General features: G+C 42.9%; 1 protein-coding gene across 32 annotated transcripts in view; it reads left to right on the plus strand.

Annotated features, from left to right (window-relative positions):
• Positions 1-24887, plus strand: part of RNF8 (ring finger protein 8) — a 66497-nt gene that overhangs the window by 12887 nt on the left and 28723 nt on the right. For 12 of the 32 annotated variants that reach the window (XR_014062200.1, XR_014062201.1, XR_014062202.1 and 9 more), the window contains 5 exons: positions 7102-7842; positions 10210-10272; positions 12607-12696; positions 14482-14589; positions 16771-16975. Coding sequence is in view for 23 of the 32 variants with exons in the window: in XM_081520536.1 (XP_081376662.1) it covers positions 7102-7842; positions 10210-10272; positions 12607-12696; positions 14482-14589; positions 16771-16975 (1207 nt within the window). In the remaining 9 variants the exon portion in view is untranslated. Of the gene's footprint in view, positions 1-7101; positions 7843-10209; positions 10273-12606; positions 12714-14459; positions 14590-16770; positions 16976-18398; positions 19365-24308; positions 24774-24887 lie in introns of those variants that run through there. The other 20 variants (XM_081520540.1, XM_081520554.1, XM_081520555.1 and 17 more) reach the window with 6 other exon arrangements.

A 24887-nucleotide genomic window follows, 5' to 3' on the forward strand; every position in this document is an offset into this window, starting at 1 on the left:
AGAGTGACTATAATCACATTTTAATGATGCCATATATTTATACGGGTATGGAGCCAGGTAGTCTTTTGATAGAAATGTAAATAGGTATAACTATTTTGGAAAATTATTTGTCATTATTTATTAAAGTTGTGTGTGTATATATGTGTATACACATGCATACATACATTGTTGTTGTGTAGTGTTCTACTCTTGTGACCCCATGGATTGCAGCCCCCAGGCTCCTCTGTCCGTGGGATTTCCCAGGCAAGACTGGAATGGGTTGTCATTTCCTTCTCCAGGGGATCTTCCCATCCCAGAGACTGAACCCATTGGCGGGTGGATTCTTTACCACTGAGCCATCTGGGAAGCTCTGACATACACATAAACACACACACAGACACACACACACACAATATTTTCACTCCCAGGGAAGCAACCCAAATATCTTTCAACAGTAGAATGGATAAATAAACTATGGAATATTCTTTTCTTTCTTTTCTTGGGAAAAGATGTTTGTTTTATATTTTCTCCTTTTCAGATTGTGGAGTAAAGCTGTGATGGATATTATGAAATGATGAACATGAATATTTTGAGGGGCCCTGTCATTTTCACTTTTGTTTGCTTCACTATCCTTTTCTTTTTTACAATAGTTTAAGATATTTATCAGTTTTCACAATCAGTAGCCAGACAAAAAATTAAAGATAATTACAGTCGCAAGTTGCAATGATAACATGATTAACCTAACAATGTTAAAATAATTACATGCAATTTGGGGGGTCAAGCAGAGTGATATGGTAAGTGGAAGTGCGTACATGCACATGTTTTCATCTGCTCAGCCAGTCTGTGTCTTTTGGTTGGTGCATTTAATTCATTTACACTTAAGGTAATTTCAAATATGTAGGATCCTATTACCATTTTCTTAATTGTTTCAGGTTTATTTTGTGTAGGTCTTTTCCCTGTCTTGTGACTCTTGCCTGGAGAAGTTCATTTAGCATTTGTAGCAAATAAAGCTGGTTTGGTTGTGCTGAATTCTCTTTAACTTTTGTTTCTCTGCAAAGCTTTTTCTTTCTCTTTCAAATCTGAATGAGAGTCTTGCTGGGTAAAGTATTATTTTTGTGTTTAGGTTCTCCCTGAACAAGAGTCTGGCTGGGTAGAGTATTCTTGGTTGTAGGTTCTTCCTTTTCACCACTTTAAATATATCATGCCATTCCCTTCTGGCTTGTAGGGTTTCTTTGAGAAAATCAGCTGATAACCTGATGGGGAGTTCCCTTGTCTGTTATTTGTCATTTTCCCCTTGTTGCTTTTAATATTTTATCTTTATCTTTAATTTTTGTCAGTTTGATTACTGTGTGTCTTGGTGTGTTCCTCCTTGGGTTTATCCTGCCTGGGACTCTTTATGCTTCCTGGACTTGGTTGACTATTTCTTTTCCCATGTTAGGGAAATTTTCAGCTATTATCTTTTAAAATATTTTTTTTGGTCTTTTCTCTCTCTCTTTTTTTGGGATCTCTATAATGAAAATGTTGTTGCTTTTAATGTTGTCCCGGGGGTCTCTGAGCAACTAACAGTTTCACTTTTCATTTACACAGGTCTCTTAGGCTGTCTTCATTTTTCTTCATTCTTTTTTCTATATTCTGTTCTGCAGCAGTGATTTCCACCATTCTGTCTTATGGATGTGAGACATCCGTAAGTGACCACCAGGTCACTTATCCATTCTTCTGCCTCAGTTATTCTGCTATTGATTCCTTCTAATGTATTGTTCATCTCTGTTTGCTTGTTTTTTTAGTTTTTCTAGGTCTTTGGTAAACATTACTTGCATCTTCTCTGTTCTTTTTCCAAGATCCTGGATGATCTTCACTATCACTCTTCTGAATTCTTTTTCTGGAAGGTTGCCTAATCTCCACTTCATTTAGTTGTTTTTCTGAGGTTTTGTATTGTCCCTTCATCTGGAGCATAGCCCTCTGTTTTTTTTATTCTGATTAACTTTCTGTGATGTGGTTTTCATTCTAGCTTCTGCTGGATTGTGGTTCATCTTTCTTCTGTCTGCCCTCTGGTGGATGAGGCTGAGAGGCTTGTGTAAGCTTCCTCATGGGAGGGACTGGCAGTGAGAAAAACTGGGTCTTGCTCAGCTGGGTCTTGCTCTTTCTATGCAAAAAAGATCTCATAACCTAGATAACCACGATGGTGTGATCACTTATCTAGAGCCAGACATCCTGGAATGCAAAGTCAAGTGGGCCTTAGGAAGCATCTCTACGAACAAAGCTAGTGGAGGTGATGGAGTCCCAGTTCAGCTTATTTCACATCCTAAAAGATAATGCTATTAAAGTGCTGCACTCAATTATGCCAGCAAATCTGGAAAACTCAGCAGTGGCCACAGGACTGGGAAAGGTCAGTTTTCATTCCAATCCCAAAGAATGTTCAAACTACTGCACGATTGCACTTATCTCACACGCCAGCAAAGTAATGCTCAAAATTCTCTAAGACAGGCTTCAATAGTACGTGAACCGTGAACTTCAGATATTCAAGCTGGATTTAGAAAAGGCAGCAGAACCAGAGGTCAAATTGCCAACATCCGTTGGATCATCAAAAAAGCAATTTTTTGATGCAAGAGAGTTCCAGAAAACATCTACTTCTGCTTTATTGACTAAGCTAAAGCCTTTGACTGTGTGGATCACAACAAACTGTGGAAAATTCTGAAAGAGATGGGAATACCAGACCACCTGACCTGTCTCCTGAGAAATCTGTATGCAGATCAGGAAGCAACAGTTTGAACCAGACGTGGAACAATAGACTGGTTCCAAATTGGGAAAGGAGCACGTCAAGGCTGTATATTGTCACCCTGCTTATTTAACTTATATGCAGAGTACATCATGCAAAATGCCAGGCTGGATGAAGCACAAGCTGGAATCAAGACTGCCAGGAGAAATATCAATAACATCAGATATGCAGATGACACCACACTTATGGCAGAAAGCAAAGAGGAACTAAAGAGCCTCTTGATGAAAATGAAAGAGGAGAGTGAAAAAGCTGGCTTAAAACTCAACATTTTAAAAACTAAGATCATGGCATCTGGTCCCATCACTTCATGGCAAATAGATGGAGAAACAATGAAAACAGTGACAGACTTTATTTTCTTGGGCTCCAAAATCACTGCAGATGGTGACTGCAGCCTTGAAGTTAAAAGATGCTTGCTCCTTGGAAGAAAAGCTATGGCCAACCTAGACAGCATATTAAAAAGCAGAGACGTTACTTTGCCGACAAAGGTCCATCTAGTCAAGGCTATGGTTTTTCCAGTGGTCATGTGTGGATGTGAGAGTTGGACTGTAAAGAAAGCTGAGCACCGCAGAATTGATGCTTTTGAACTGTGGTGTTGGAGAAGACTCTTGAGAGTCCCTTGGACTGCAAGGAGATCAAACCAGTCCATCCTAAAGGAAATCAGTCATGAATATTCGTTGGAAGGACTGATGCTGAAGCTGACACTCCAGTACTTTGGCCACCTGATGCGAAGAGCTGACTCATTTGAAAAGACCCTGATGCTGGGAAAGATTGAAGGCGGGAGGAGAAGGGGACGACAGAGGATGAGATGGTTGGATGGCATCACCGACTCAATGGACATGGGTCTGGGTAGACTCTGGGAGTTGGTGATGGACAGGGAGGCCTGGGGTGCTGCAGTTCATGGGGTCGCAAAGAGTCGGACATGACTGAGCAACTGAACTGAACACCTATTAGAAATGCTAAAATAATACATTACTAAGTGCTGATGAGCATGCAGAGTAACTGGAACTCTCAAACACTGCAGGTGAGAAAACAAAATAGTACCACCACTTTGAAAAACAGTTTGGCAGTTTCTTTCAGTTAAACAGTCACTTAACCAGTGATTCTATTTCTAGGTATTTATCCCAAATTAATAGGGACTTAAGTTCTCACAAAAACTTGTACCTGAATGTTTCTAGTGGCTTTATTAATAATCACCAAAAACTGGAGGAAACAACTAGGGAATGGAGAAACAAGCTCGTACACCCGTACCCTGGACTGCTGCCACTGCTAAGTCGCTTCAGTCGTGTCCAACTCTGTGCAACCCCAGAGATGGCAGCCTACCGGGCTCCTCTGTCCCTGGGATTCTCCAGGCAAGAACACTGGAGTGGGTTGCCATTTCCTTCTCCAATACATTTAAGTGAAAAGTGAAAGTGAAGTTGCTCAGTCGTGTCTGACTCTTTAAGACCCCATGGACTACAGCCTACCAGGCTCCTCCGTCCATGGGATTTTCCAGGCAAGAGGACTGGAGTGGGATGCCATTGCCTTCTCCGACCCTGGACTACTACTCAGCAATAAAAATACCAAACTACCGTAATGCAACCAAGTGGACACATCTCAGAATCATCATGCTAAGCCAAAGAAGCCAGACTCCAAAGGGTACATACTGTGTATGATTCCACTTATACAACATTTGGAAAAGGCAAACCTATGTAGAGTAGAGAGAGACCGTATGAGTAGATAGATGCCTGGGAATGGGCGAAGGGTTGACTGCAATGGTGCCTTGTGTCTTGATATGATTCTACACGGTGTTTGTGTCTAAACCTGGCTTTAGAAATCCTGATGCCTAGTTCCCATCTCAGACCAATTAATTCAGTCTGAGGATGAGACTCAGGCACTGCTATTTGTTCTAAACATTTCCAGGTGATTTCACTCTATACAGTTAGGGCTGAGAACCATTTATGAGCTACAAAAATCATCTAGGGAACTGCACAGAAACATTGGCTTTGGGTTTCCACTGTTCTCAACAGCTGATTAAAACTCTAGACAGAGATTGAGCATCAAGTGAAGTAATTAGCATTTAAGGGGCTGAGGATTATTCTACCCTTATTCCATTGATGACTCAGACATTGGGCAGGCTTTTCTTTGGTTATTACTTTGCTGCTGCTGACATTGTTCAAACTGGTGATTATGAAAACCAGCATCAAAAAAGTGTTGACAGGAGTTTGATTTATTTAAACCATTGAGTTTGAGATCATATCCTGGGCAGTACTTGATTGTTCTATATAGCTGTGGTGTTTTCATCTTTTCTATAGTCTCTTTGTGAACAAACCCGATTTGGGCCTTTGGTCCAAATTATACCACTAGGTGTCACCAAGGAGTGATTAATGGGTAAACAGAGGGATCCAAGGATAAAATGTGATCAGAAAATTTTGAAAGCTTATTTTTCAGACCTAAAGGGCTTTGAAGCAGGCAAGTTAATGCAGAGGATCTAGTGGAGGGCTGCCAAAGGTCTTAAGAGTTTGCCCCCACTTTTTAGGGAATCCTTGCTTTCTCTCGTCTTAGGCTACTCCTGTAACCTTCTTTATTTATTAACCTTGTCTTTGCCTTTGAGTTTTTCTTAAATGTTGGCATTAGGTGGCCACCTGTGTCATATTGCTTTCCCTGAGGCTGTTTTCCTTTGTATAATTTCAAATTGACTCTTCTTCTGGTCTTCATTCCTCTCCTTTGTTAATAAATATAACCTTTAGTCCCAGTTTAGATGTGAATTTCATCTCCAGCCTGTCCCCCAAAGTTAAGTCCTTGATATGGGTTAAAATGCCCACTTGTCTCTTTAAACTTTAAATCCTGCATTTGCTTCAAGTCTATTTTAGGACCTGTCATCCCCACTTAACATCTCTTAGCTAACTCAGCTCTACATGATATTCCTTTGCATTTATAGGCTGTTCTGTGTAATCCCACATTTGCTTAAATATGCCCTTGTGTTTTTCTTTCCACAGTCAGCTGCTAAAAGTTGTTTTCATATCTCTGCTTTTGCACTTGGTATGTTTACCTTGCAAGATGCTGAGCATAGGGTTGAAGTGCTTGTTGATAAATCAGCTGAGCCAGAAAATAGTAGTGAGCACTTGCATATACTCTTACATAATGCTTACCATGTGCCAGGTACTTTTCTAAGTATATTACATATGTTATCTCATTAAATCCACATAAACACCATGAGGGAGACCGTTATTATCTTCCACTTGATAGATGTGGCAACTGGGGCCTAGAGAAGTTAAGAAACTTGCCTGAGTCATGCAACTGTAAAGTAATGGAGCCAGATTACAAACCCATGCAGCCTGACTTCAGGGCCCATGCTCTTAATCTCCACACTATGATTTAAACCACAAAAGTACATATTGAGCATTTGTTATATGCGAGTCACTGTGCTAAGTGTTTTGCATGAATTATCTCAGTCATTCCTCACAGGAGCAGTATGAGATAGGAACTGTACTATTTTACAGACAGAACTGAGATACAAAGAGTAAATTGCTGAAGGCCATGCAATTAAGAAGCCCAAGGCGGTTCTTTTGAGCCATAAACCTAAGTTTGTATAAATCCAGAGCTCTGGCTGTTAACCTCTATGTTCTGTTACCCATTGAAAGTGAAAGTGTTAGTTGCTCAGTTGTGTCCAACTCTTTGCAACCCCATGAACTGTAGCCTGCCAGGCTCCTCTGTCCATGCAGTTCTCCAGGCAAGAATACTAGAGTAGGTAACCATTCCCTTCTCCAGGGGATCTTCCTGACTCAGGAATCAAACCTGGGTCTCCTCTCTGGGACTGTTATTTGGGTCAGATCCCACCTTCAATTTGACCACAGTGCTAAGTGTCGGTACTTTCTTTCTTGGTTTGTGAGTTCTGGGCAGTGTTTTTTCAATTCACCAATGTGCTCAGGGGTCACACACATCCAGAGATAGTGCCTGCATGACTTTCTTGGAACCTCATCATTAGAATGCTACTTCCTTTACTAATAGCAGTTTTTCCAGTCTTGGCCCTTTGCCCCTAGTTTGTGTCAATAGAGCTATTTGATTTCAGTTTCTTTTAATGCTACTGCATTTATTTGAGTAAATTCATCCTCCAGTAATAATGTGATTCCTGCCTATTATACAGGCAGTTCTCTGAAGACATGAATGTCATATAGGTAATAAGTCAAAGCACTATTTGAAGAATCCTGTTTCTAAGAATGGTGGTTTATGAACCTTTCTTTTCTTTCTATTTGTTCTCAAGGGTTTTCTTCCTAAAAAGACAGAAGGTTTTGCAGCAGCAGGAGAAAAGTTCCATTAAGAGGAGGAAAATCATGAAGCTTATTTTGTCTTTCTTTCCCTTTCCCCAGAGTCTGAATGGTGTCTGGCTGAACAGAGAACGTCTAGAACCTTTAAAGGTCTATTGTATCCATAAAGGAGATCACATCCAGCTTGGGGTACCTCTGGAAAATAAGGAGAAAGCAGAGTATGAATATGAAGTTACCGAAGAAGATTGGGAGAGGATTTATCCTTGTCTTCCCCCCAAAAGTGACCAGATGATGGAAAAAAATAAGGGCTTGAGAACTAAAAGGAAATTTAGTTTGGATGAATTAGAGGGTTCTGGAGCTGAAGGCCCCTCAAATTTGAAATCCAAAATAAGTAAATTGTCTTGTGAACCTGGTCAGCCAGTGAAGTCACATGGGAAGGGTGAAGTGGCCAGTCAACCTTCTGAATATTTGGATCCTGAGTTGACTTCTTTTGAGCCAAGTGGGAAGACCACAGAGGCTCATGTTAACCCAGGCCCTGGAAAAGTTATAGAGCTTCATCGTAAGAAGAAGAAAGCCTCAAATCCTTCAGCATCTCAGAGCAACTTAGAACTGTTTAAGGTAACCATGTCCAGGATTCTAATGCTGAAAACACAGATGCAGGAAAAACAGGTAGCTGTTCTGAATGTGAAAAAGCAGACCAAAAAAGGGAATTCAAAGAAGATTGTGAAAATGGAGCGGGAACTGCAGGATTTACAGTCCCAGCTGTGTGCAGAGCAGGCCCAACAGCAGGCCAGAGTGGAGCAGCTGGAGAAGACCATCCAGGAAGAGCAGCAGCGTCTCCAGGTACCACACAGGAGGGAAGGACACGATGCACCTTGGGGTGGGCAGGCCCTTTGTGAGCCTGTGACCAGAGCTCCCTGTTTCTAGATCAGGGACCGTATGTTTAGTGCCAGGGACAGGAGATGTAATGTGATCGGAAAACTTTGAGGTCTGCATGATGATCAGGTCAGGAGCCAGAGTTGGGTTGCCAACATGGGGGAAGGGCTCTGGCAGAACCAGCCAAGATGCGTGAGGTTGTAAAAGCTGAGGCATCTCAGAGCTGAGGTAAATTTAGAGAGAGGCTGGATGAAGGTCAAGATACCCCCAAATTACAGTACACCCCCAATGAAAGCATTAGTTGTTTTCATGAGTAATCTTCCTCTGCTCTGAGGTCAAGGCCAAATTCCTGTACCCAAGGCAGGTAGAGGTCAGCTGGTTACTCTGCCCTTGATTTACCTGTTACTTGTTAGCTTTGTAGCTAACCTAGGAAGTGGGAGGCTAGAAAGGCAAAAAGGTTTATTTCTGTCCTGAGTAGCCAACACGGGAGGGGGCAGGTGCACCATCACTCAGTTGCTGGGTTGAGTGCTACCTTCCATAGGATATCTACCTCTTCAGTAGATAAAATAATGATGTCTTAGATGTGTCAAGGTGAGAGTAAATGTGTCTGCATCCCTGAGTCATTTGTTTAGGTGATAAGCTCTTGCACAGAGCTTCTCGGCTAGGGCTAATCCTGGTTCTGCTCAAAATGTCAGTTCCCATCTGGCCAGAACCACATGATTTGCTCCCACCCACTTCCTCAGGTAAGACTGAATGTCAAGAATTCCCCGTTGTTGACTTAGAACTAAGAAGGGCCAATCAGGATTGAAGTGAATAAACTTTTATCTTTCCTTTCTTTTGCTCAGGGTAAGAAACAACCACTTGTGTTGGCTTATTTCTGAACAATTTATAGATTTCATCTAAGCTCTGCCATCCCCTTGAACTGATGGTCTTGGCAAAGGCCATGGATTAAGTAGGTCTGTCTCAGGGTGTACATTGCTCGTTGATGTGTACTTTTTTGCTGCCCTTTTCCAGCCTGGACTGGTTCTTGAAATTAATAGAGGGAGGTTTGTCTCTACATATTTAGTGTATGACACCTTCACCAGAGAAGAACTCTCTTTAAATGCTTATGTGTTCAATAACAAGAATTACTGTTAAATAATATTTGTGGCTGCTCTGGGCATGCTTCAAGATGTAGCTAGCTGTAAAATCTTTTTCCTTACTAAAAGGGTAAAGAAAGGCAAAAAGGACTCGTTTAGGGAATTTCTCTAGGAATGAGAGGGTCATCTATAAATTGCTCATAGTGAGGTGTATCTAGTCCTTTATTATTAGCTGCATTTTCCTCTGTCACCAAGCCCTAAGAATTTATCCTACCCTTGCTGCTTGCTCAGAAGCTCATCAAACCCTTGTTATTTCACACAGATTTTTTTTTAGGGGGGGTGGAAAGGAGAGGGGAGGGGTTCACTGTGCAGCTTGTGGGATCTTAGTTTCCTGACTAGGGATTGAACCCAGGTCTTCAGCAGTGAGAGTGCAGAGTCCTAACAATTGGACAGCCAGGGAATTCCCACACAGAATATTTTTTGAGCACCCAGGTTGCCTGGCACAATACTTGGGTCTGGGTGGTTATAAAGATGCTTAATAAATGGTTTTTGTCATTAAGGAATAGATCTTGTTGAAGAGACAAGATACACACAGAATAATCACAATATGGTTTCAAAAGTCTATAGATTTAAATTAGAGAACAGTTTCCAGTTGGTGTATTAAGCAGATAGGTAATTCTTAAGGAGGGAAGGACCCAGAGGTTCTCGTGGAGGGTGCTGGGTGTAGGGGAGTGATGATGTGGAAGATTTCCACACCCGAGGGGCCCTTGGAGGAAATGCAGCCAAGGCAGGCAGAGGAGGAACAGCTTATGGGCCAGAGGTGGTGAAGACTTGGAGTGAGAGACAGAGTGGCCAGAACTGAGGAAGGAAACACGGCGGAGCTGTGAGTACCAGCCCAGGAGATTGTATTTCAGTTTAGATACTTGGTGATGCAGAAACTCTTGTTTTCATCCTTTTGAGTCACAGCATTAGCCAGTGAAGGGGACTTGGAGTATTAATCCAGAGTTTCTCCAGAACACCCTGAGTTGTGACTAGAAGGTGGCAGCCCTGAGATGTGCAGTGTTTGAGCAGTTTAACTCTGCTTAAATCCCTTACTGCCAACAGCTTGAAGTGGAATGGGAGATTTTCCACTCCCTCCCTGCCCCCTGTTGTTTCCAGATGCTTCTGCTATCAGGTCAGCTCTGCTTGTTACTGTATTTTGCCCCTTCCCCCCCTTTCTACAGGGAAGCCTTCCATTTTGTTTTTGGCTTTGCAGGGTTTGGAGAAAGAAGAAGGAGAAGAGGACCTGAAGCAGCAGTTGGCCCAGGCTCTGCAGGAGGTGACTTATGTCTTGCTATTGTCCTGAGATTATAGTGGGCGACAGAGTTGGGGGCAGCCAGGCTTCATGTGCCCACTGGCTCCCTCTGCTACTTAGCACACCCCTCTGCAGCATCTCCAGTCTGTAGACAGAGCAGGTGGCAGCAGCTCACACCATAAGGTCTGAGATTTGGAACCTCACAGACATGCCAGACCTCAGCGTGAAAGCTTACATCTTCATCTGAGCATGAGATGCTCTAGTGAAGATGAAACAGAGCCTGTAGCAATTAGGAGGCTCTCTGGGAGAATGGCTGCACATTCAGAAAGGTGAGGGCAGCAGAGGGAAATTGCGAGCCGTGACTTGGCCACTAGGGCATGCAATGCCTCCATTACCTCACTATTCCTGAGCTGAAGCCATTCTGAAACCATTCGAGAACGTTCCAATTAAACATTTTAGGTTAGGTTGAGAATTTGCAGTTTACCAGCTACTGAAACATATCAATTTACTAAACGGGCAAGACTCACAGGAATAAAATTATCCTAGAAGATTGCCTGTTACTTATTTAATTTAACTTTAGTACCTTGCTCTGTTTATTTTTTAATGAGTTCTTTTGCATCTTAAAAACCTGCTTTGTCTTCTGTCAATTATGTGTGATGATTAGTAGTTTAAGTCAGGAGGTTAGTGTTCATATCTTCTTGAGAAAAATGAGCAGTCGGGTTAGAATTTGTTTCGAATTTATCCTTTGGTTCTTTTACTGCTTACCTATCTGTCAACCTTCTCACAGTGCTAACAGTCACATATTCCTGCATGCTTGGGAGTTTGCCCACTTTGATTTTCTTGGGTTCACAAACAGCCTTGGGAAGAATTAGGTGAAAAATTCAATCTTTCTGGAATTTTATTTTCTAAGCTTGTGTATTTTCTAGGTTGGGAGGGTGGGCATGTTTCCCATTTAGAGGATTATTAAATTAATATTCAGATATCATTTTGAAATTGACTGGAAAAGAGGAAGGTTCTGCTCTTAAAAATCCTTGAAGGGTCATTAAGTACCCTGCACCCCCAACACCTTACACTCTTCTGAGACAGACTGGAAAACACTATCATTTAGCATGAGGCCCTTGGCCCGTCTCCCTTCATTAACCTAAAATGGGATACTTTCAGGTCATGGTTCTCTGACAACATACCTGGGGACTTACCACTCTCAAATGAAACATGGTGGTTTTTTGTTCCACTTGATGGTCCTTCTGAAGCTGTTCTTTTTCATTTTCCAGACCTATAATTATAACAACTTGCCTTTACATAGAGATTTTAAAACTTTCTTGAGTGCTCTCATGTATGTCTTTGTTTTTTCTTACTAACCCTGATGTAGGAGGGGCACCTGTTTTCCCATTTTATAGATGGGAAAGTTAAGGCACAGGCATCTAATTAGTAGTCAAGGTGAATACCAAGGACTTCTGATATAACTGCCCCTTTTTTTTTGAGCCCACTTATTTTAAAATGTATTTCTTGAGTAATATCTTTTCAGAACACTTAACCACCTTCTTTAAAAAAGGATCTGAAATGAAATTTAAAATATATACTTAAGTATTAGGGAGCTCAGAAATTAGGTTTCGTAGAAGTGGAACTTGACATTTGATGTAGGCAGTGAGTCATGGTAAATGAGCCATTAGCTCTTGGGCATGCCAGTTTCCAGAATACCAAGGCAGGGTTCAGGTGATGTTGCCTTATCAGCACATAGTATGTGATCTATAGAGTAAATAAGTTAAAGGTCTTTTTTTTTAATTTCAATGAAAGCAGTTATCTAGTTTTCCTGAATCCTGTATATCCCTGATGATTTCTTAAAAGCTGCTCCCAGTGCTGGGTAGCCTTAGAGTTAGTTACTAGTTCTTCAGCATTGGTTCTGGGAGTCACTTAGGTGGCTTTTTAAAAAATGCACATCCCATATATATGTATAACTGATTCACTTTGCTGTATAGCAGAAGGTAACACAACATTATAAATCAACTATACTCCAATAAAATTTTTTTTTAAATGCACATCCCTGGACCCCAAGCCAAACCCACAAAGTCAGACTTTCTGGAAGTTCTTCATTAGCTTTGGATGACCATGAAGGTTGGGTTATTTCCAGAGGGATTAATATTTTTGATGGCTTCCCTCCCTATCTGCTCCTTTCCCTGAAAAAAAAAAAGCAGCATGTAACTGGGATGTCCTGAAGAAACAAAAACGTTATTTTTGAAATTGCCCAATCCATTAATCTCTTGAACCAAAGCTGCTGACAGAGGGAGGGACAGGCATGGTGGCTGAAGGGAACAATATAGTGCTATGCATCTTGAGTATGTATCTGCTGTGTTTCTGCAGTATCGGGCTCTGATGGAAGAGCTAAGTCGCAGCAAGAAGAACTTTGAAGCAATCATTCAAGCCAAGGACAAAGAATTGGAGCAGACCAAGGTACTGGAAAGAAGAAGGTGGTTTAGAATTTGGTTAGTACATGCAACTTAGCATTTTCAACAGTGCAAGGATTGCTTTGGTGAATGAAAGGAGAGGTATGGCTATTCCCTGCCTCAAGGGAAATAATCTGTAAAATTATTTAGGCCTGTAGAACGTTCTGCCTGTAAGACAACATCTGTTTCCTTCCCTCATTCAGAAGCGAAATGCTGGGAATGATACATCCTGCAGTCTAGTTCATTGTCTGTGGTTGATCCTCCTTCAGAGTGTCTCACTCACATAGGCTAAGGGGTGGTGTAGTCAAAATAAAAAGTAGTTCATCTTGATGCATTTCTGTAGTTATTTCTTACATCAAATCAATGACACTCTTAAATTAGGGGTTGTAGACTCAAATTCCCCCTGGAGTCAGACTGATAATAGAAGTGAATGAAGTGGCCTGGGTGTAAGAACACAGTGGGGAGCTGTGAGGCAGAATTCCACCCTCACCCATACCCCAAGAGGCAGCTCTTCTCTGCAGCAGCCAGTTGTTGCCAACCAGAAGTACAGGCCCAGTGTTGTCAGATCTGAGTTTTCCACAGAAAATGGAAATCCAGATGTTTACGTGAAGTGTCCCAATTTTCAAGTAGTAGCAACAGGTTCAGTTTTTTGATACCATGAATGCCAAACTAAATAAATAAGTCTAATAAGCTGGATGTAGTCCACAGGCCACCAATTTGCATCCTCTGATGGGAAATTAATGCCTGAGTCTGACTACATCTCTCAGCCCACTCTTCCTCAGGTACACATCTGGAGCAGATTACAGAAAGGAGGGGACTCTTTTTCCGCTTGGTTTGCTAGCCTTATCCTCTGTTTAAATCACGTAGTACTTTATTCCCCAGCCTCCAAGACGCCACCACATCTTTTTAAATCCAGCAATTCAAATTTTTAAGAAACTTGACTCTAGTTATAAACGAGTCCATTCCCTCTTCACTGTCCTGATTAGTTTCACAGTCTTTGCTTTGATAAGAAGAGAAAATAAAACATGAAAAATAACCTCTCAAATATACCCTCTTTTGGCTTTTCCTCTCCCCCTAGGGGCACTTAATAAACGTTGACTCCAAGAGAGCACACCCAGATCCTCCTTGAAAAAGGTGTCCACAAGCAGTCTGTCTCTCGGGGAAAGCACAGGGAAACTGCACGGCAGGAGTGGGAGGTAACAAGCGTTACAGAGCATGAGGCCTGGAGATACTTCAGCAGGCCATCTCTCCAGCCTCCTGCCTCCAGGCACCTTGGGTATTATCCTTATTTTGTAGGAGAGACAGCTGCAGAGAACACAGAGGACATTATACACTAATTCAAGCTTCTTGCCTTTATGGACTCTTCCTCATTTCTTTCTTATCCAGTGAGCTCTTGGCTGCTTAGGATGATTCTGTATCCCCTCTGAACTGCAGTGTGCTATCGAATACCTAATGCCTCGTTCTGGCCTCGGATGGTTGGTGGGGTTGGTATGCTGACTTCAGTTTTTTTCATTTGGTTATTTTTGGGAAGGAGACCGAAACTGCAACACCAGTACATACTCATAAAGTCGAGAAAGGAAAAAAAAAAGGATGACAGTGCTCTATATTAGAAAGCAGTTCTGAGAAGCAGTAATCCTTGGGGCAAGAATTTTATTCTTGTGTTACTACGCCAGGGTGAATTTTTAATTTAGATTCTTTCTGAATCCTACTGCCGACTATTAATCCTGCTCTGTCCTGTTTTTCATTCTTGTTAGTTCTCCCGAATGACAGGTGGGGTTATATGTCTTTGCAGGAAGAGAAGGAGAAGGTGCAAGCACAGAAGGAGGAAGTTCTTAGCCACATGAATGACGTGCTAGAGAATGAGCTCCAGTGTATTATTTGCTCAGAATACTTCGTTGAGGTAATGATGAGCAGTGGCTCACGCCTTCTCACTCTCCCACCCCTGAATGGAGCCTCAGCTACACAGACTGCTTCTGCTCTAGGGTAACATTCTGAAGAGATTTTTCCTCCAGGAACTTACTGTAGCTATTTGACTTCAAAGTGGCTGCTGGTGGTGGCCACTTCGCACTTGTCTTTGTGGTCTTTTTTACCTCCACTGTCTTTTTTCTTACTTCATTTGTTCTTGAGTTCTTTTTTTGGCAGAATCTGTGTTTGGGGCTATAATAAAGCCTTTATCTTTTTGTTGTTGAGGGAAAAACACTTTGGTTTTGAAGAACCATCTAGGGTCTGCCCCACCCTCCCACAGGTCAGAATGTCATATGTTTCCTACATTTCCGACAACTATGTGCTGTTGGGTTTGTTTTTTTTTTTGCCTAGTGTTGAGCTCCTGCAGGTTTTTTTTTAACCTCCTGGGAGCCATTTGATTCTGGCAGATTCTAGAATTAGATGGCATTAGAAATTTGAAGTATCAGAATAAAGCTACTCAATAAAGCTAGTCTTTCTTTTCTCTGAATGGACACAGTGCTGAGAGTGGGCATGCAGTGCAGCCTTTGAACAAGGGGGTAAATGTCATTGAGGTATGATCACAGGATTCAGTGGCCAAATAGAACATTTTTCAGGGACTCTGAGGCTCCTTATGAAAATGAAACATCACGCCTAGGATTTCATTTGTTATCCTGTCTTGTTTTTGCAGATTTTCACAAATCCTACCATTTGTGTCCAGTTAATCTTACACAATAAGTGTTAAACTAAAGTTGTTAAATGATAGTGCTTTTCAGGCTCATTTAAAAAGAAAACGCATACACACACAGCTTCCTTTTTTTCTGGTGGTCTTTAGGGAGTTTGGGTCTATTAGCCTCCTGAAAAATCTGTCCTGGGTAGACCTGTTTCTTTTGCTTTGGATCTACTTTAACTTCAGATCATAATTTCCCCCATAGTTTTTAGTCATTTGATTCCTTGCTTTGGAGAAACTCAGTACTGTTTCGACATGACTTACGCACCGTAATAGAAGAAGACAAAGAAAGGGGTTGGAATGGGTGATGAGTTAGCCAACCCGGAGCATCTGCACGACATGTAAGAGACAAATAACTTGATCTTTGTTTGGTTTACAGCATGTGCTGACCTTTCCTGTTGGTCATCTCTTAAAATCAGTGTTGGGGAAGAGATTTCATTTTAGTCAAGCAGGTTTTTAGTCCTGTTTATGAGAATTTTGTCTCATTCTTTATTTTTACTTTTTTTCTATTTTTGTATGTCTCATTCTTGACTGAGAATGTCTCCTAGTTGGCCTTCTGGCCTCCACTTGGCATTTGGAAAATAATACAAAGTTTGTGTTATTTCCCCCTGCTTTCCTAAAAGCAAGAAAGAAAACTTCTGAGCTCCAGAAAAAATTGTATGTTAGGAGATATACAAAAACAAGAGTAACGAAGAGTATGGTTTATGTTTTGAAAAGTGATAAGGACCTTGGCAGAAAGCTGACCATTGGGGTTGCTTAGGAGCCCCTCAGATACGGGCCTTTTTCTGCTTTCTCTCTTCTCATAGGCTTATTGATATTACTTAAGGCACTGTCAGTTGAAGCCATTGCATTTTTTCCCATTTTGTTTTTAGATTCTTTTTCCCTAGCCTAAGTTCTTTTACATATACTTTTTAAAGCTTCTTTTGAGTAGAGATAAGGCCCTCCTACCATTCTGTATACTGAGTATTCACTGTGTGAATTTAAATTGAAGTTCTAATTCACCTTTAGGACATAAATTTATTTCTCATGAGAGAATTAGTGATGTATTTATAGCAGACATTCACATGCTTTCTAGTCCTACTTAAGTCCAGTGACATTTATTTGCAGGGTAGCTAACCCACGTTGGCAGTGTGAACTGAGTTGGTGGAACAAAATAAGACAAATCAGCCTGCCTGGAGCCTGAGTTTATGAACTTAACTTTGAGAGAGAAAACAAACCATCTAACATGAACCTTAAAATTTCCCGTTCCTAGGAGTGATTCTGATACCCTTTGTAAGCCCTCTAGATGAAGTTATGTTTAAATTTCCATTTGGTCTTGAGAACTAACTCCTTTCCTAACTCTGAGATCACAACTGCCTTGGGGAAGTAAGTGTCACAGTTCTGATGTATGTGTTCACATTTCCATTATAGGCTGTCACCTTGAACTGTGCCCATAGTTTCTGCTCCTACTGTATCAATGAGTGGATGAAGCGGAAAGTAGAATGCCCCATTTGTCGGAAGGACATCAAGTCCAAAACCCGCTCCCTGGTTCTGGACAATTGCATTAATAAGATGGTAGACAATCTGAACTCAGAAGTGAAAGAACGACGAACTGTCCTCATCAGGGAACGAAAAGGTGAGTGAGTATGAAAAGAGGTAGGTCCCCTCAGCACACTTAAAGGGTTTTTTGGATCCAGAAGAGTCAGGTAAATGATTCTTGAGCTTAAGAAGGAGGTGGAAGAAATGGGGGAAAGTAAAAGAAGCTGAAGGTAATAAACATGTAAGAAACAGCTGAGGCAGAATGAAATATTTGAGCAGCAGGGAATGGGGAGGCTTAGGTGTTCGTGTCTTAGTTATGCAATAAGAAAAGATGTGATTAGAAAAACACACGGGTGGACAACTTGCAGTGCTAGTCACTAGATGGGGCTGTTGTTCAAGACAGTTTAGTTGCTGTCCGGTGCTCTCGGTGGGTTGCAGAAACCTTGGGTTGGGTACACAATAAATTGTAAATCGGATGTGTACAAGTCAAAGGTTCCCAACTTGGAAAATGCCAAAAACTGTGAAGAAAACATATATAGGTTCTATCTGTAAGAGTCACAGCTTAACTACACAAATCAGGCGTAACGTTAAGCCAAAAAGAGATGAATTTAATCCTACTGTGTTAACTTTGGGCGTCCTAATAAACAAGTTTCCCAGAGAGAGTTTGAATAAAGAGATTAGGGAAGTGTGGGGGTGGGTGAGTTTCCTCAAGGAACCACACTTCCACAGTGAGTATCTGCTCCTCTAACCCAAGTGATCTCATCACGCTTGGGGCCTTCTCTGCTGAGGATTGCAGAGCCACTCTGCTTGAGACTTAAATGTCCTTGTTGCAAAGGAATGTGTCCTGGGGCAAAGCACAAGGAAACTAGTGGATCAGAGGGATTGGTTATTAGGCAGGGATGAGAGTTCAGAGGAGGAGGGTGGGTCTGATTATCATGTTCAGTCCCTTAAGAAATCCTGTACAGCTCTACCCTCTGGGAAAGCTCACAGCCAGAGTACTGAGAGGGCAATTGGTTGCACATAAAGGCCAGTCAGAGAAGAACCAAAAGCTCACTGCCCTTCCAGGCGCTTCCCACCACCTGGCCATCGGGAAGCCTTGTTCATGTATGTATTTGGATGTACCTTTTTCTGAGTTAAGAGAAGCCAAAGGCTTAAATGCCACACTGCTAAGAACAGGATCTTCTGTCTACTGCTTTCTTTCTCCTAGCCCTTCAGCAAGTATCAGCCTCTTTGAATCAGGCCAGAAATCTGATGCTAACTTGTAAGCAGTTGTAGTATGGAATTGGCCCTTGGTTGGTGAGCCATTGCATGGGCAGCAAACCGGTCACAGGGCAGGTGTTGAGCCTGTTACGCCCAAGGAAGACATTCTGACCTTTGGGAGGGTAGGGCAGCTCTCAGGTGGTTCTTTGAAATCAAAGTATTTTCTGCTTTTTTGACAATTTTGTGCTGTTGGACTTTGTGTCCAGTTTTGAGTCCCCATAGGTTTCTTTCTTTCTTTTTTTTTTTTTTTTACCTCCTAGTAGCCTCTTGATTCTGGCAGAATCCATTGTTGTTTCTCTCCACCGCTCATCGGTCCTTAACCATTTATAGGAACACTACACTAGGCACTGGAATAAAGACAGAAAGTACTGTCTCAGCTCCCACCATCTGTGGAGGAGACAGAAAGCAAGTAGGTGTTGTGCAAGTTCCATACTAGGGTTCTGGAAAACTGCAGAGGCGAGGACGTTCAATTTGACCTGGACAGGTTGGAGGTATGGGAACAAGCTTCACAGAAGAAGTGACATTTGAACTGAGTTCTAAAGGCTCTAGGGATGATGCTTTCCAAGCAGAGGAATCGGCACAAGCACAGAGGCGTGAGAAGCAGTGAGCTGTTCGTTCCTCGCAGGGCCCCGCTTGGTCGCCCAAACAGGACATGATGTCTGCTTGGTGCCAGAGGAACATGAGGACAGCCGAGGCTTAGGAAGTGTCTGTTGAGGTGCTGTGACTGCCTTCTGTTCTCTTCTCTCTTCCCTTTCTGAGAGGAATGCTGACGTGGGAATCCAGGTTTGACCAAGCCTGTGAGCTTAAGTTTGCTGGGTCTGTGTGTGAGTGGGGATACCCATGTACTTTCTTTTTTTTGCTTTTTGGAGGTTACTGTTTTTATTTTTTTCTTTGAAGTAAAATTGATCTACCTAGTGACTTGATATTTTTATACATTACAGAGTGATCACCGTAATAAGTCTAGCTACCATGTGTCACTATACAAAGCAATTACAGTATTACTGATTATATTCCCTGTGCTGTACATTACATCCCTGTGACTTAATTCATTTTGTAAGTGGAAGTTAATTCCCTTCCCCTGTTTCACCCATTCTGTTATCACTCTCCTTTCTGGCAACCACCAGATTGTTCTTTGTAGATTGTATTTATAAGTCTGTTTCTGTTTTGTTATGTTTGTTCATTTGTTTTTTAGATTCCAGATTTAAGTAAAATTGTATGGAATTCGCCTTTCTCCCTGATTTATTTCACTTAACAGAGTACTTTATAGGTTCATCCATTTTGTTGCAAATGGGACGATCTCATTCTTTTTTATGGCTGAGTAGTAGCCCCGTGTGTGTGTGTATATATATATTTATGTATGTATATTTTCTTTATTCATCTGTTGATGGGCACCTAAGTTCTTTCCATATCGTAGCTGTTGTCACTAATGCTGCAGTGAACATTGGGGGTGCATATGTCTTTCTGAGTTAATGTTTTCATTTTCTTTGGATGAATACCCAGAAGTGGAATTGTTGGGTTGTGTGATAGGAAAACTCAGCAGTGGCCACAGGACTGGAAAAGGTCAGTTTTCATTCCAATCCCAAAGAAAGGCAATGCCAAAGAATGCTCAAACTACCACACAGTTGCACTCATCTCACATGCTAGTAAAGTAATGCGCAAAATTCTCCAAGCCAGGCTTCAGCAATACGTGAACTGTGAACTTCCAGATGTTCAAGCTGGTTTTAGAAAAGGCAGAGGAACCAGAGATCAAATTGCCAACATCTGCTGGATCATCAAAAAAGCAAGAGAGTTCCAGAAAAACATCTATTTCTGCTTTATTGACTATGCCAAAGCCTTTGTGTGGATCACAATAAACTGTGGAAAATTCTGAAAGAGATGGGAATACCAGACCATCTGACCTGTCTCTTGAGACACCTGTATGCAGGTCAGGAAGCAACAGTTAGAACCGGACATGGAACAACAGACTGGTTCCAAATAGGAAAAGGAGTACTTCAAGGCTGTATATTGTCACCCTGCTTATTTAACTTCTATGCAGAGTACATCATGAGAAACGCTGGGCTGGAAGAAACACAAGCTGAAATCAAGATTGCCGGGAGAAATATCAATAACCTCAGATATGCAGAGGACACCACCCTTATGGCAGAAAGTGAAGAAGAACTAAAGAGCCTCTTGCTGAAAGTGAAAGAGGAGAGTGAAAAAGTTGGCTTAAAGCTCAACGTTCAGAAAACTAAGATCGTGGCATCTGGTCCCATCACTTCATGGGAAATAGATGGGGAAACAGTGGAAACAGTGTCCGACTTTATTTTTTGGGGCTCCAAAATCACTGCTGATGGTGATTGTAGCCATGAAATTAAAGGATGCTTACTCCTTGGAAGGAAGGTTATGACCAACCTAGATAGCATATTTAAAAGCAGAGACATCACTTTGCCAACAAAGGTCTGTATAGTCAAGGCTATGGTTTTTCCAGTGGTCATGTATGGATGTGAGAGTTGGACGGTGAAGAAAGCTGAGCGCCGCAGAATTGATGCTTTTGAACTGTGGTGTTGGAGAAGACTCTTGAGAGTCCCTTGGACTACAAGGAGATCCAACAGGTCCATCCTAAAGGAGATCAGTCCTGGGTGTTCATTGGAAGGACTGATGTTGAAGCTGAAACTCCAATACTTTGGCCACCTCATGTGAAGAGTTGACTCATTGGAAAAGACCCTAATGCTGGGAAGGATTGGGGGCAGGAGGAGAAGGGGACGACAGAGGATGAGATGGTTGGATGGCATCACCGACTCGATGGACATGGGTCTGGGTAGACTCAGGGAGTTGGTGATGGGCAGGGAGGCCTGGCATGCTGCGATTCATGGGATCGCAAAGAGTCGGACATGACTGAGCGACTGAACTGAAACTGAACTGTGATAGCTCTGTTTTTAATTTCCTGAGGAACCTCCATACTGTTCTCCATAGTGGCTGTACCAGTTTACGTTCTCACCAACAGTGGAGGAGGGATCCTTTCTCTCCACACACCCACATAGACTTTCTTCACCCAGCCCACTGACTAGGTTTCTTCTCAAAAGTCCAAGCATGGTAGATGCATGCAGCCATTGGAAAGAGAAAGAAGGATCCTGTGTCCTAAATTCATCTCTGACTCTCCTCACACAGAGTTAATACTGCAAGGTGGATAATATCAGACCCCTCTTTTCTCTCCAAAGGCTAAAGCAGGTACTTTGCTGCCTTTTTGGTGACACTGGGACCCGAGGAAGTAAACCGAATCGGCCCCCCTGGGGCAAGCACTGGCTGAGAGCAGCTCTGGCACCAGTCTGTTTCTGCAGTTATCGCGGCGAGTGCAGCTTTGAGGTTTTCTCCAGAGACAGACGGAGGTGCTGAGGCCTGATTTAGGGAAACAGGTGCCAGAACCATCAGCAGCTTCAGTGGGCTGCAGTGTGGAGTTTAGAGGAAATTCTCAGTTCAGATACCAACCCTCTTTGCCAATTGAAAGCTGGTTTAATCCCCAGTGCATGAGAATTTTTAAAGGACAAAATGTAGGATCTGGGAACTAGAATTGGCAGGCCTGTAACTGTCACAGTTCTGACACTGGCAGGGCCGTTTTCCTCCTGGGTAGGGGAGTGCTTATCACAGTTTCAGAGAGGAGGGTCTGCCTGTCTGATTTCACCAAGAGTAGCGCTACTCCAGGCCTGCCTGACTGGTTGGTGTCTTCAAGGCCCATATCCCCACGGGAGGAGTAATGCCTCATGACTGATTAGCCATAGATCCTCAGTGAAGTCTGTGAGGCCAGATTATCCAGAAGAGGGGAGTAGGAGGAGAGTGTTAGGGTGCCAGATCCTGTGTTGGAGAAAGGGTGCCCTGGAGCTGGGGCAGATAATGAATGTTGAGTATGTGTTGCATGAGTAATTGCAGCCCTCTGGGATATTGACATGAGCTTTTTCTGAAGGAAAGACGTTTTGTGACATGAGCTGGGGAGGTGCTGGAGCTGAGTCTTCTGTCAGTTGCTCCCCCTTCCCCCTTTGTTCTATTCTCATTAAGTGTTGGTTGGTTTACATAAGTGTTAACATTCTCACTTTAAGCTTTCCCTTGGAGTTTCTTTGGGTTGTGCTCAAAAAAGAAGAAAGCAAATTATCTAAAATAAAATCTTGCTGGTCCTTTAGAACAGTGATTTTCAGTCCAGAGACTTTTTCAAATTTCAGTTCCCAGCTCCCTTGGTACTATAATATGAAAGTGAGGCTGTCGGTGGGAGTTGTCTGTGGCCTTTCAGGGGTGTTGAGGTGGGGAGAAAGGTTTATGAACCGCAGCTTTCGTAAATCTATGCGAGAGATGTCCCTTCAGAGATTGGTGGTCTCTAAGAAGGCCCAGGTGAGATCACATAGCCTGTGGCTCTTGCCAGCTTCCTATAGGCTAGGAGGAGGGTGGTCCAGACAAGGACAGGAGAAACTCTCAGTCTCTGAAGAGAGCACCGGGAAGGCTGTCCCTGGTTATCACCCATCATCACCTGTTGAGAGACAGAGCCTCATAAAGGACTGTGTAGGGAATGGCAGCAGTAACAATGTCTGCCACGTTGACCTCATCCAGAGAGAACACTTGTTAGCAAGATGTTTTATGTTTTTTTGACTCTACCGTGTGGGTTGCAGATGAGATCTTAATTCCCTGACCAGAGATTGAACGCGGTGCGTACAGCAGTGGAATTTCGGAGTTTCCTAACCACTGGACACTGGGGTGGAGAAGGCAATGGCACCCCACTCCAGTACTCTTGCCTGGAAAATCCCATGAACGGAGGAGCCTGGCAGGCTGCAGTCCATGGGGTCACTGAGTCGGACACAACTGAGCGACTCCACTGTCACTTTTCACTTTCATGCCCTGGAGAAGGAAATGGCAACCCACTCCAGTACTCTTGCCTGGAGAATCCCAGGGACAGGGGAGCCTGGTGGGCTGCCGTCTATGGGGTCGCACAGAGTCGGACACGACTGACGCGACTTAGCAGCAGCAGCAGGACGCTGGGGGATTCCCAGCAAGTGCCCAGTCCTGCACCAGGAATCCAGAGGGCCACGGGCATGAAGTCAGCATGCCCACCTGGTATAAGGGCAGTGTTTGTCTAAGATAAAGTGGCTCTCAGGAAGATTGGCGTGGGGTGGCAGTGGGTGTTCACATACATGCACTCACACAGTTTATAATGCTGGACTCTTAAAAATCTATCCTTTGCAAAATTATCGTGGGATCAAAAATTAGCAGATTTGTTAATAGAAGCTTTTTTTAAAAAAAATTCTCCATCACCACCCTCTCATTTTTGCCCCTCACTTTTTCCTTCCCTTCTCTTTTGTTACTTATTGTCATTCCTTGCCTTGTCCCTTGGTGGATGTCTCCTCCATAACCTTTATTATTCCCTTATATATAAATGTAATAACCCTTTCAGTCCCTTAATCTCAAAGAAAGTCTTGAGATTGCCTTTGGTGTAAGCCAAGATCCCTGCTTCTCTGGGATCAAGGAAGCAGAAGCCAATGGAAAACACTAGAGCCCAGTGAATAGCCCCTCCCACCCCCCTCTCTGGACGGACTTGGAAGGTGCACCTCTCCCTGCCTGTTGCTGTGTATGTACTTCCTTCCTTCCTCCAAAAGGTATTAACTGAAGACCAGCTTTGTGCCTGGCACTCTTCTAGGTATGAGGACTAGAAGGAGAAGTGAAAATCTAACTAGTTAGATGTGATTTGTGCTTTCTCTCTAGTAAAGTCAGAATGGGGCCAGGAGTGATGGGGAGAGTGTTGGCAGTTTTTGACAGAGTAGTCAAGGTGGTCACTGAGGAGAAGGTGGTATTTGAGTGAGGTTTTAAAGGCGGTGGCCGTGCTGCCGTCTGGGGAAAGGGTTTCGGAGAAACAGCATGGAGGCGACGTAGCAGGAGTGGAGTGAGCAATGGGGAGGAGAACAGGAAGTGAGGTCAGAAGGCTGGACAGAGGGCAGGCTGAGTAGGGATTTATAGGCCTTTGGAAGGACTTCAACTTTTACTCTGGAGGAAGAGAGGGGTGGTGGGCTGTAAGAGTGATGTGATCTCACATCTGTGTCTTGATTCACCACGGCTGCTGTGTGGGGAAAGGACTGAGGAGGGCAGCAGGGAGGCCAGGGAGGGAAATGCAGGCTCCTCCTTTATTTCTCTCTCTCTTTTATTTTTTCTCTCCAAAGCAAAGAGATTGTTCTGAAGACAGGGCTCCAGCGGCATTTGACAGACTGCCAGGCACTGGGAACTTCGGATGGTCTGGGGGATTCTCTTGGACAGGCCTTGGGCAGCTCTGAGAGCATGGGATGGAGCCACTTGGGACTGAGTTAGGAAACCCTCCATCACGAGCCTCCGCCTGTGCCGTCCCTGCTGCTTCACGATTGCTGAAGCCCCGACTGCTTCAGGGTACTTGAGAGACTCTGTTTCACTACATGTTGTATGGGTTATATATTTCTGTTGTACTTTTTAAACTTGTTGTTGTTATTGTTTTGGTACCTCAGAAGCACCTCTGTTGACATTTGTTTGGGACAAATTGAGTATTACCCCTATTGCTGCCCCTGAAGGCGAAGGCAGCCTCTATTTGAGAGGATAGCATACCTCTTCTTTGTGAAAACAAGATGTCATTTCCTGAAAATAAAATGTAAAACCGATCAGTTGCTCAGCTGGGCTTTGGTATATTTATCTTCCTTCCCTTCCAGCTCCAGACAGTCTCACAAGTAAACACTGGCAGCTCATAAATCGCAACCAAGAAAGTCACTGTATCA

Source organism: Giraffa tippelskirchi, chromosome 8 (genome assembly GCF_054371585.1).
Source record: "Giraffa tippelskirchi isolate mGirTip1 chromosome 8, T2T-mGirTip1v1.2.pri, whole genome shotgun sequence".
Taxonomy (NCBI): Eukaryota; Metazoa; Chordata; class Mammalia; order Artiodactyla; family Giraffidae; genus Giraffa; species Giraffa tippelskirchi.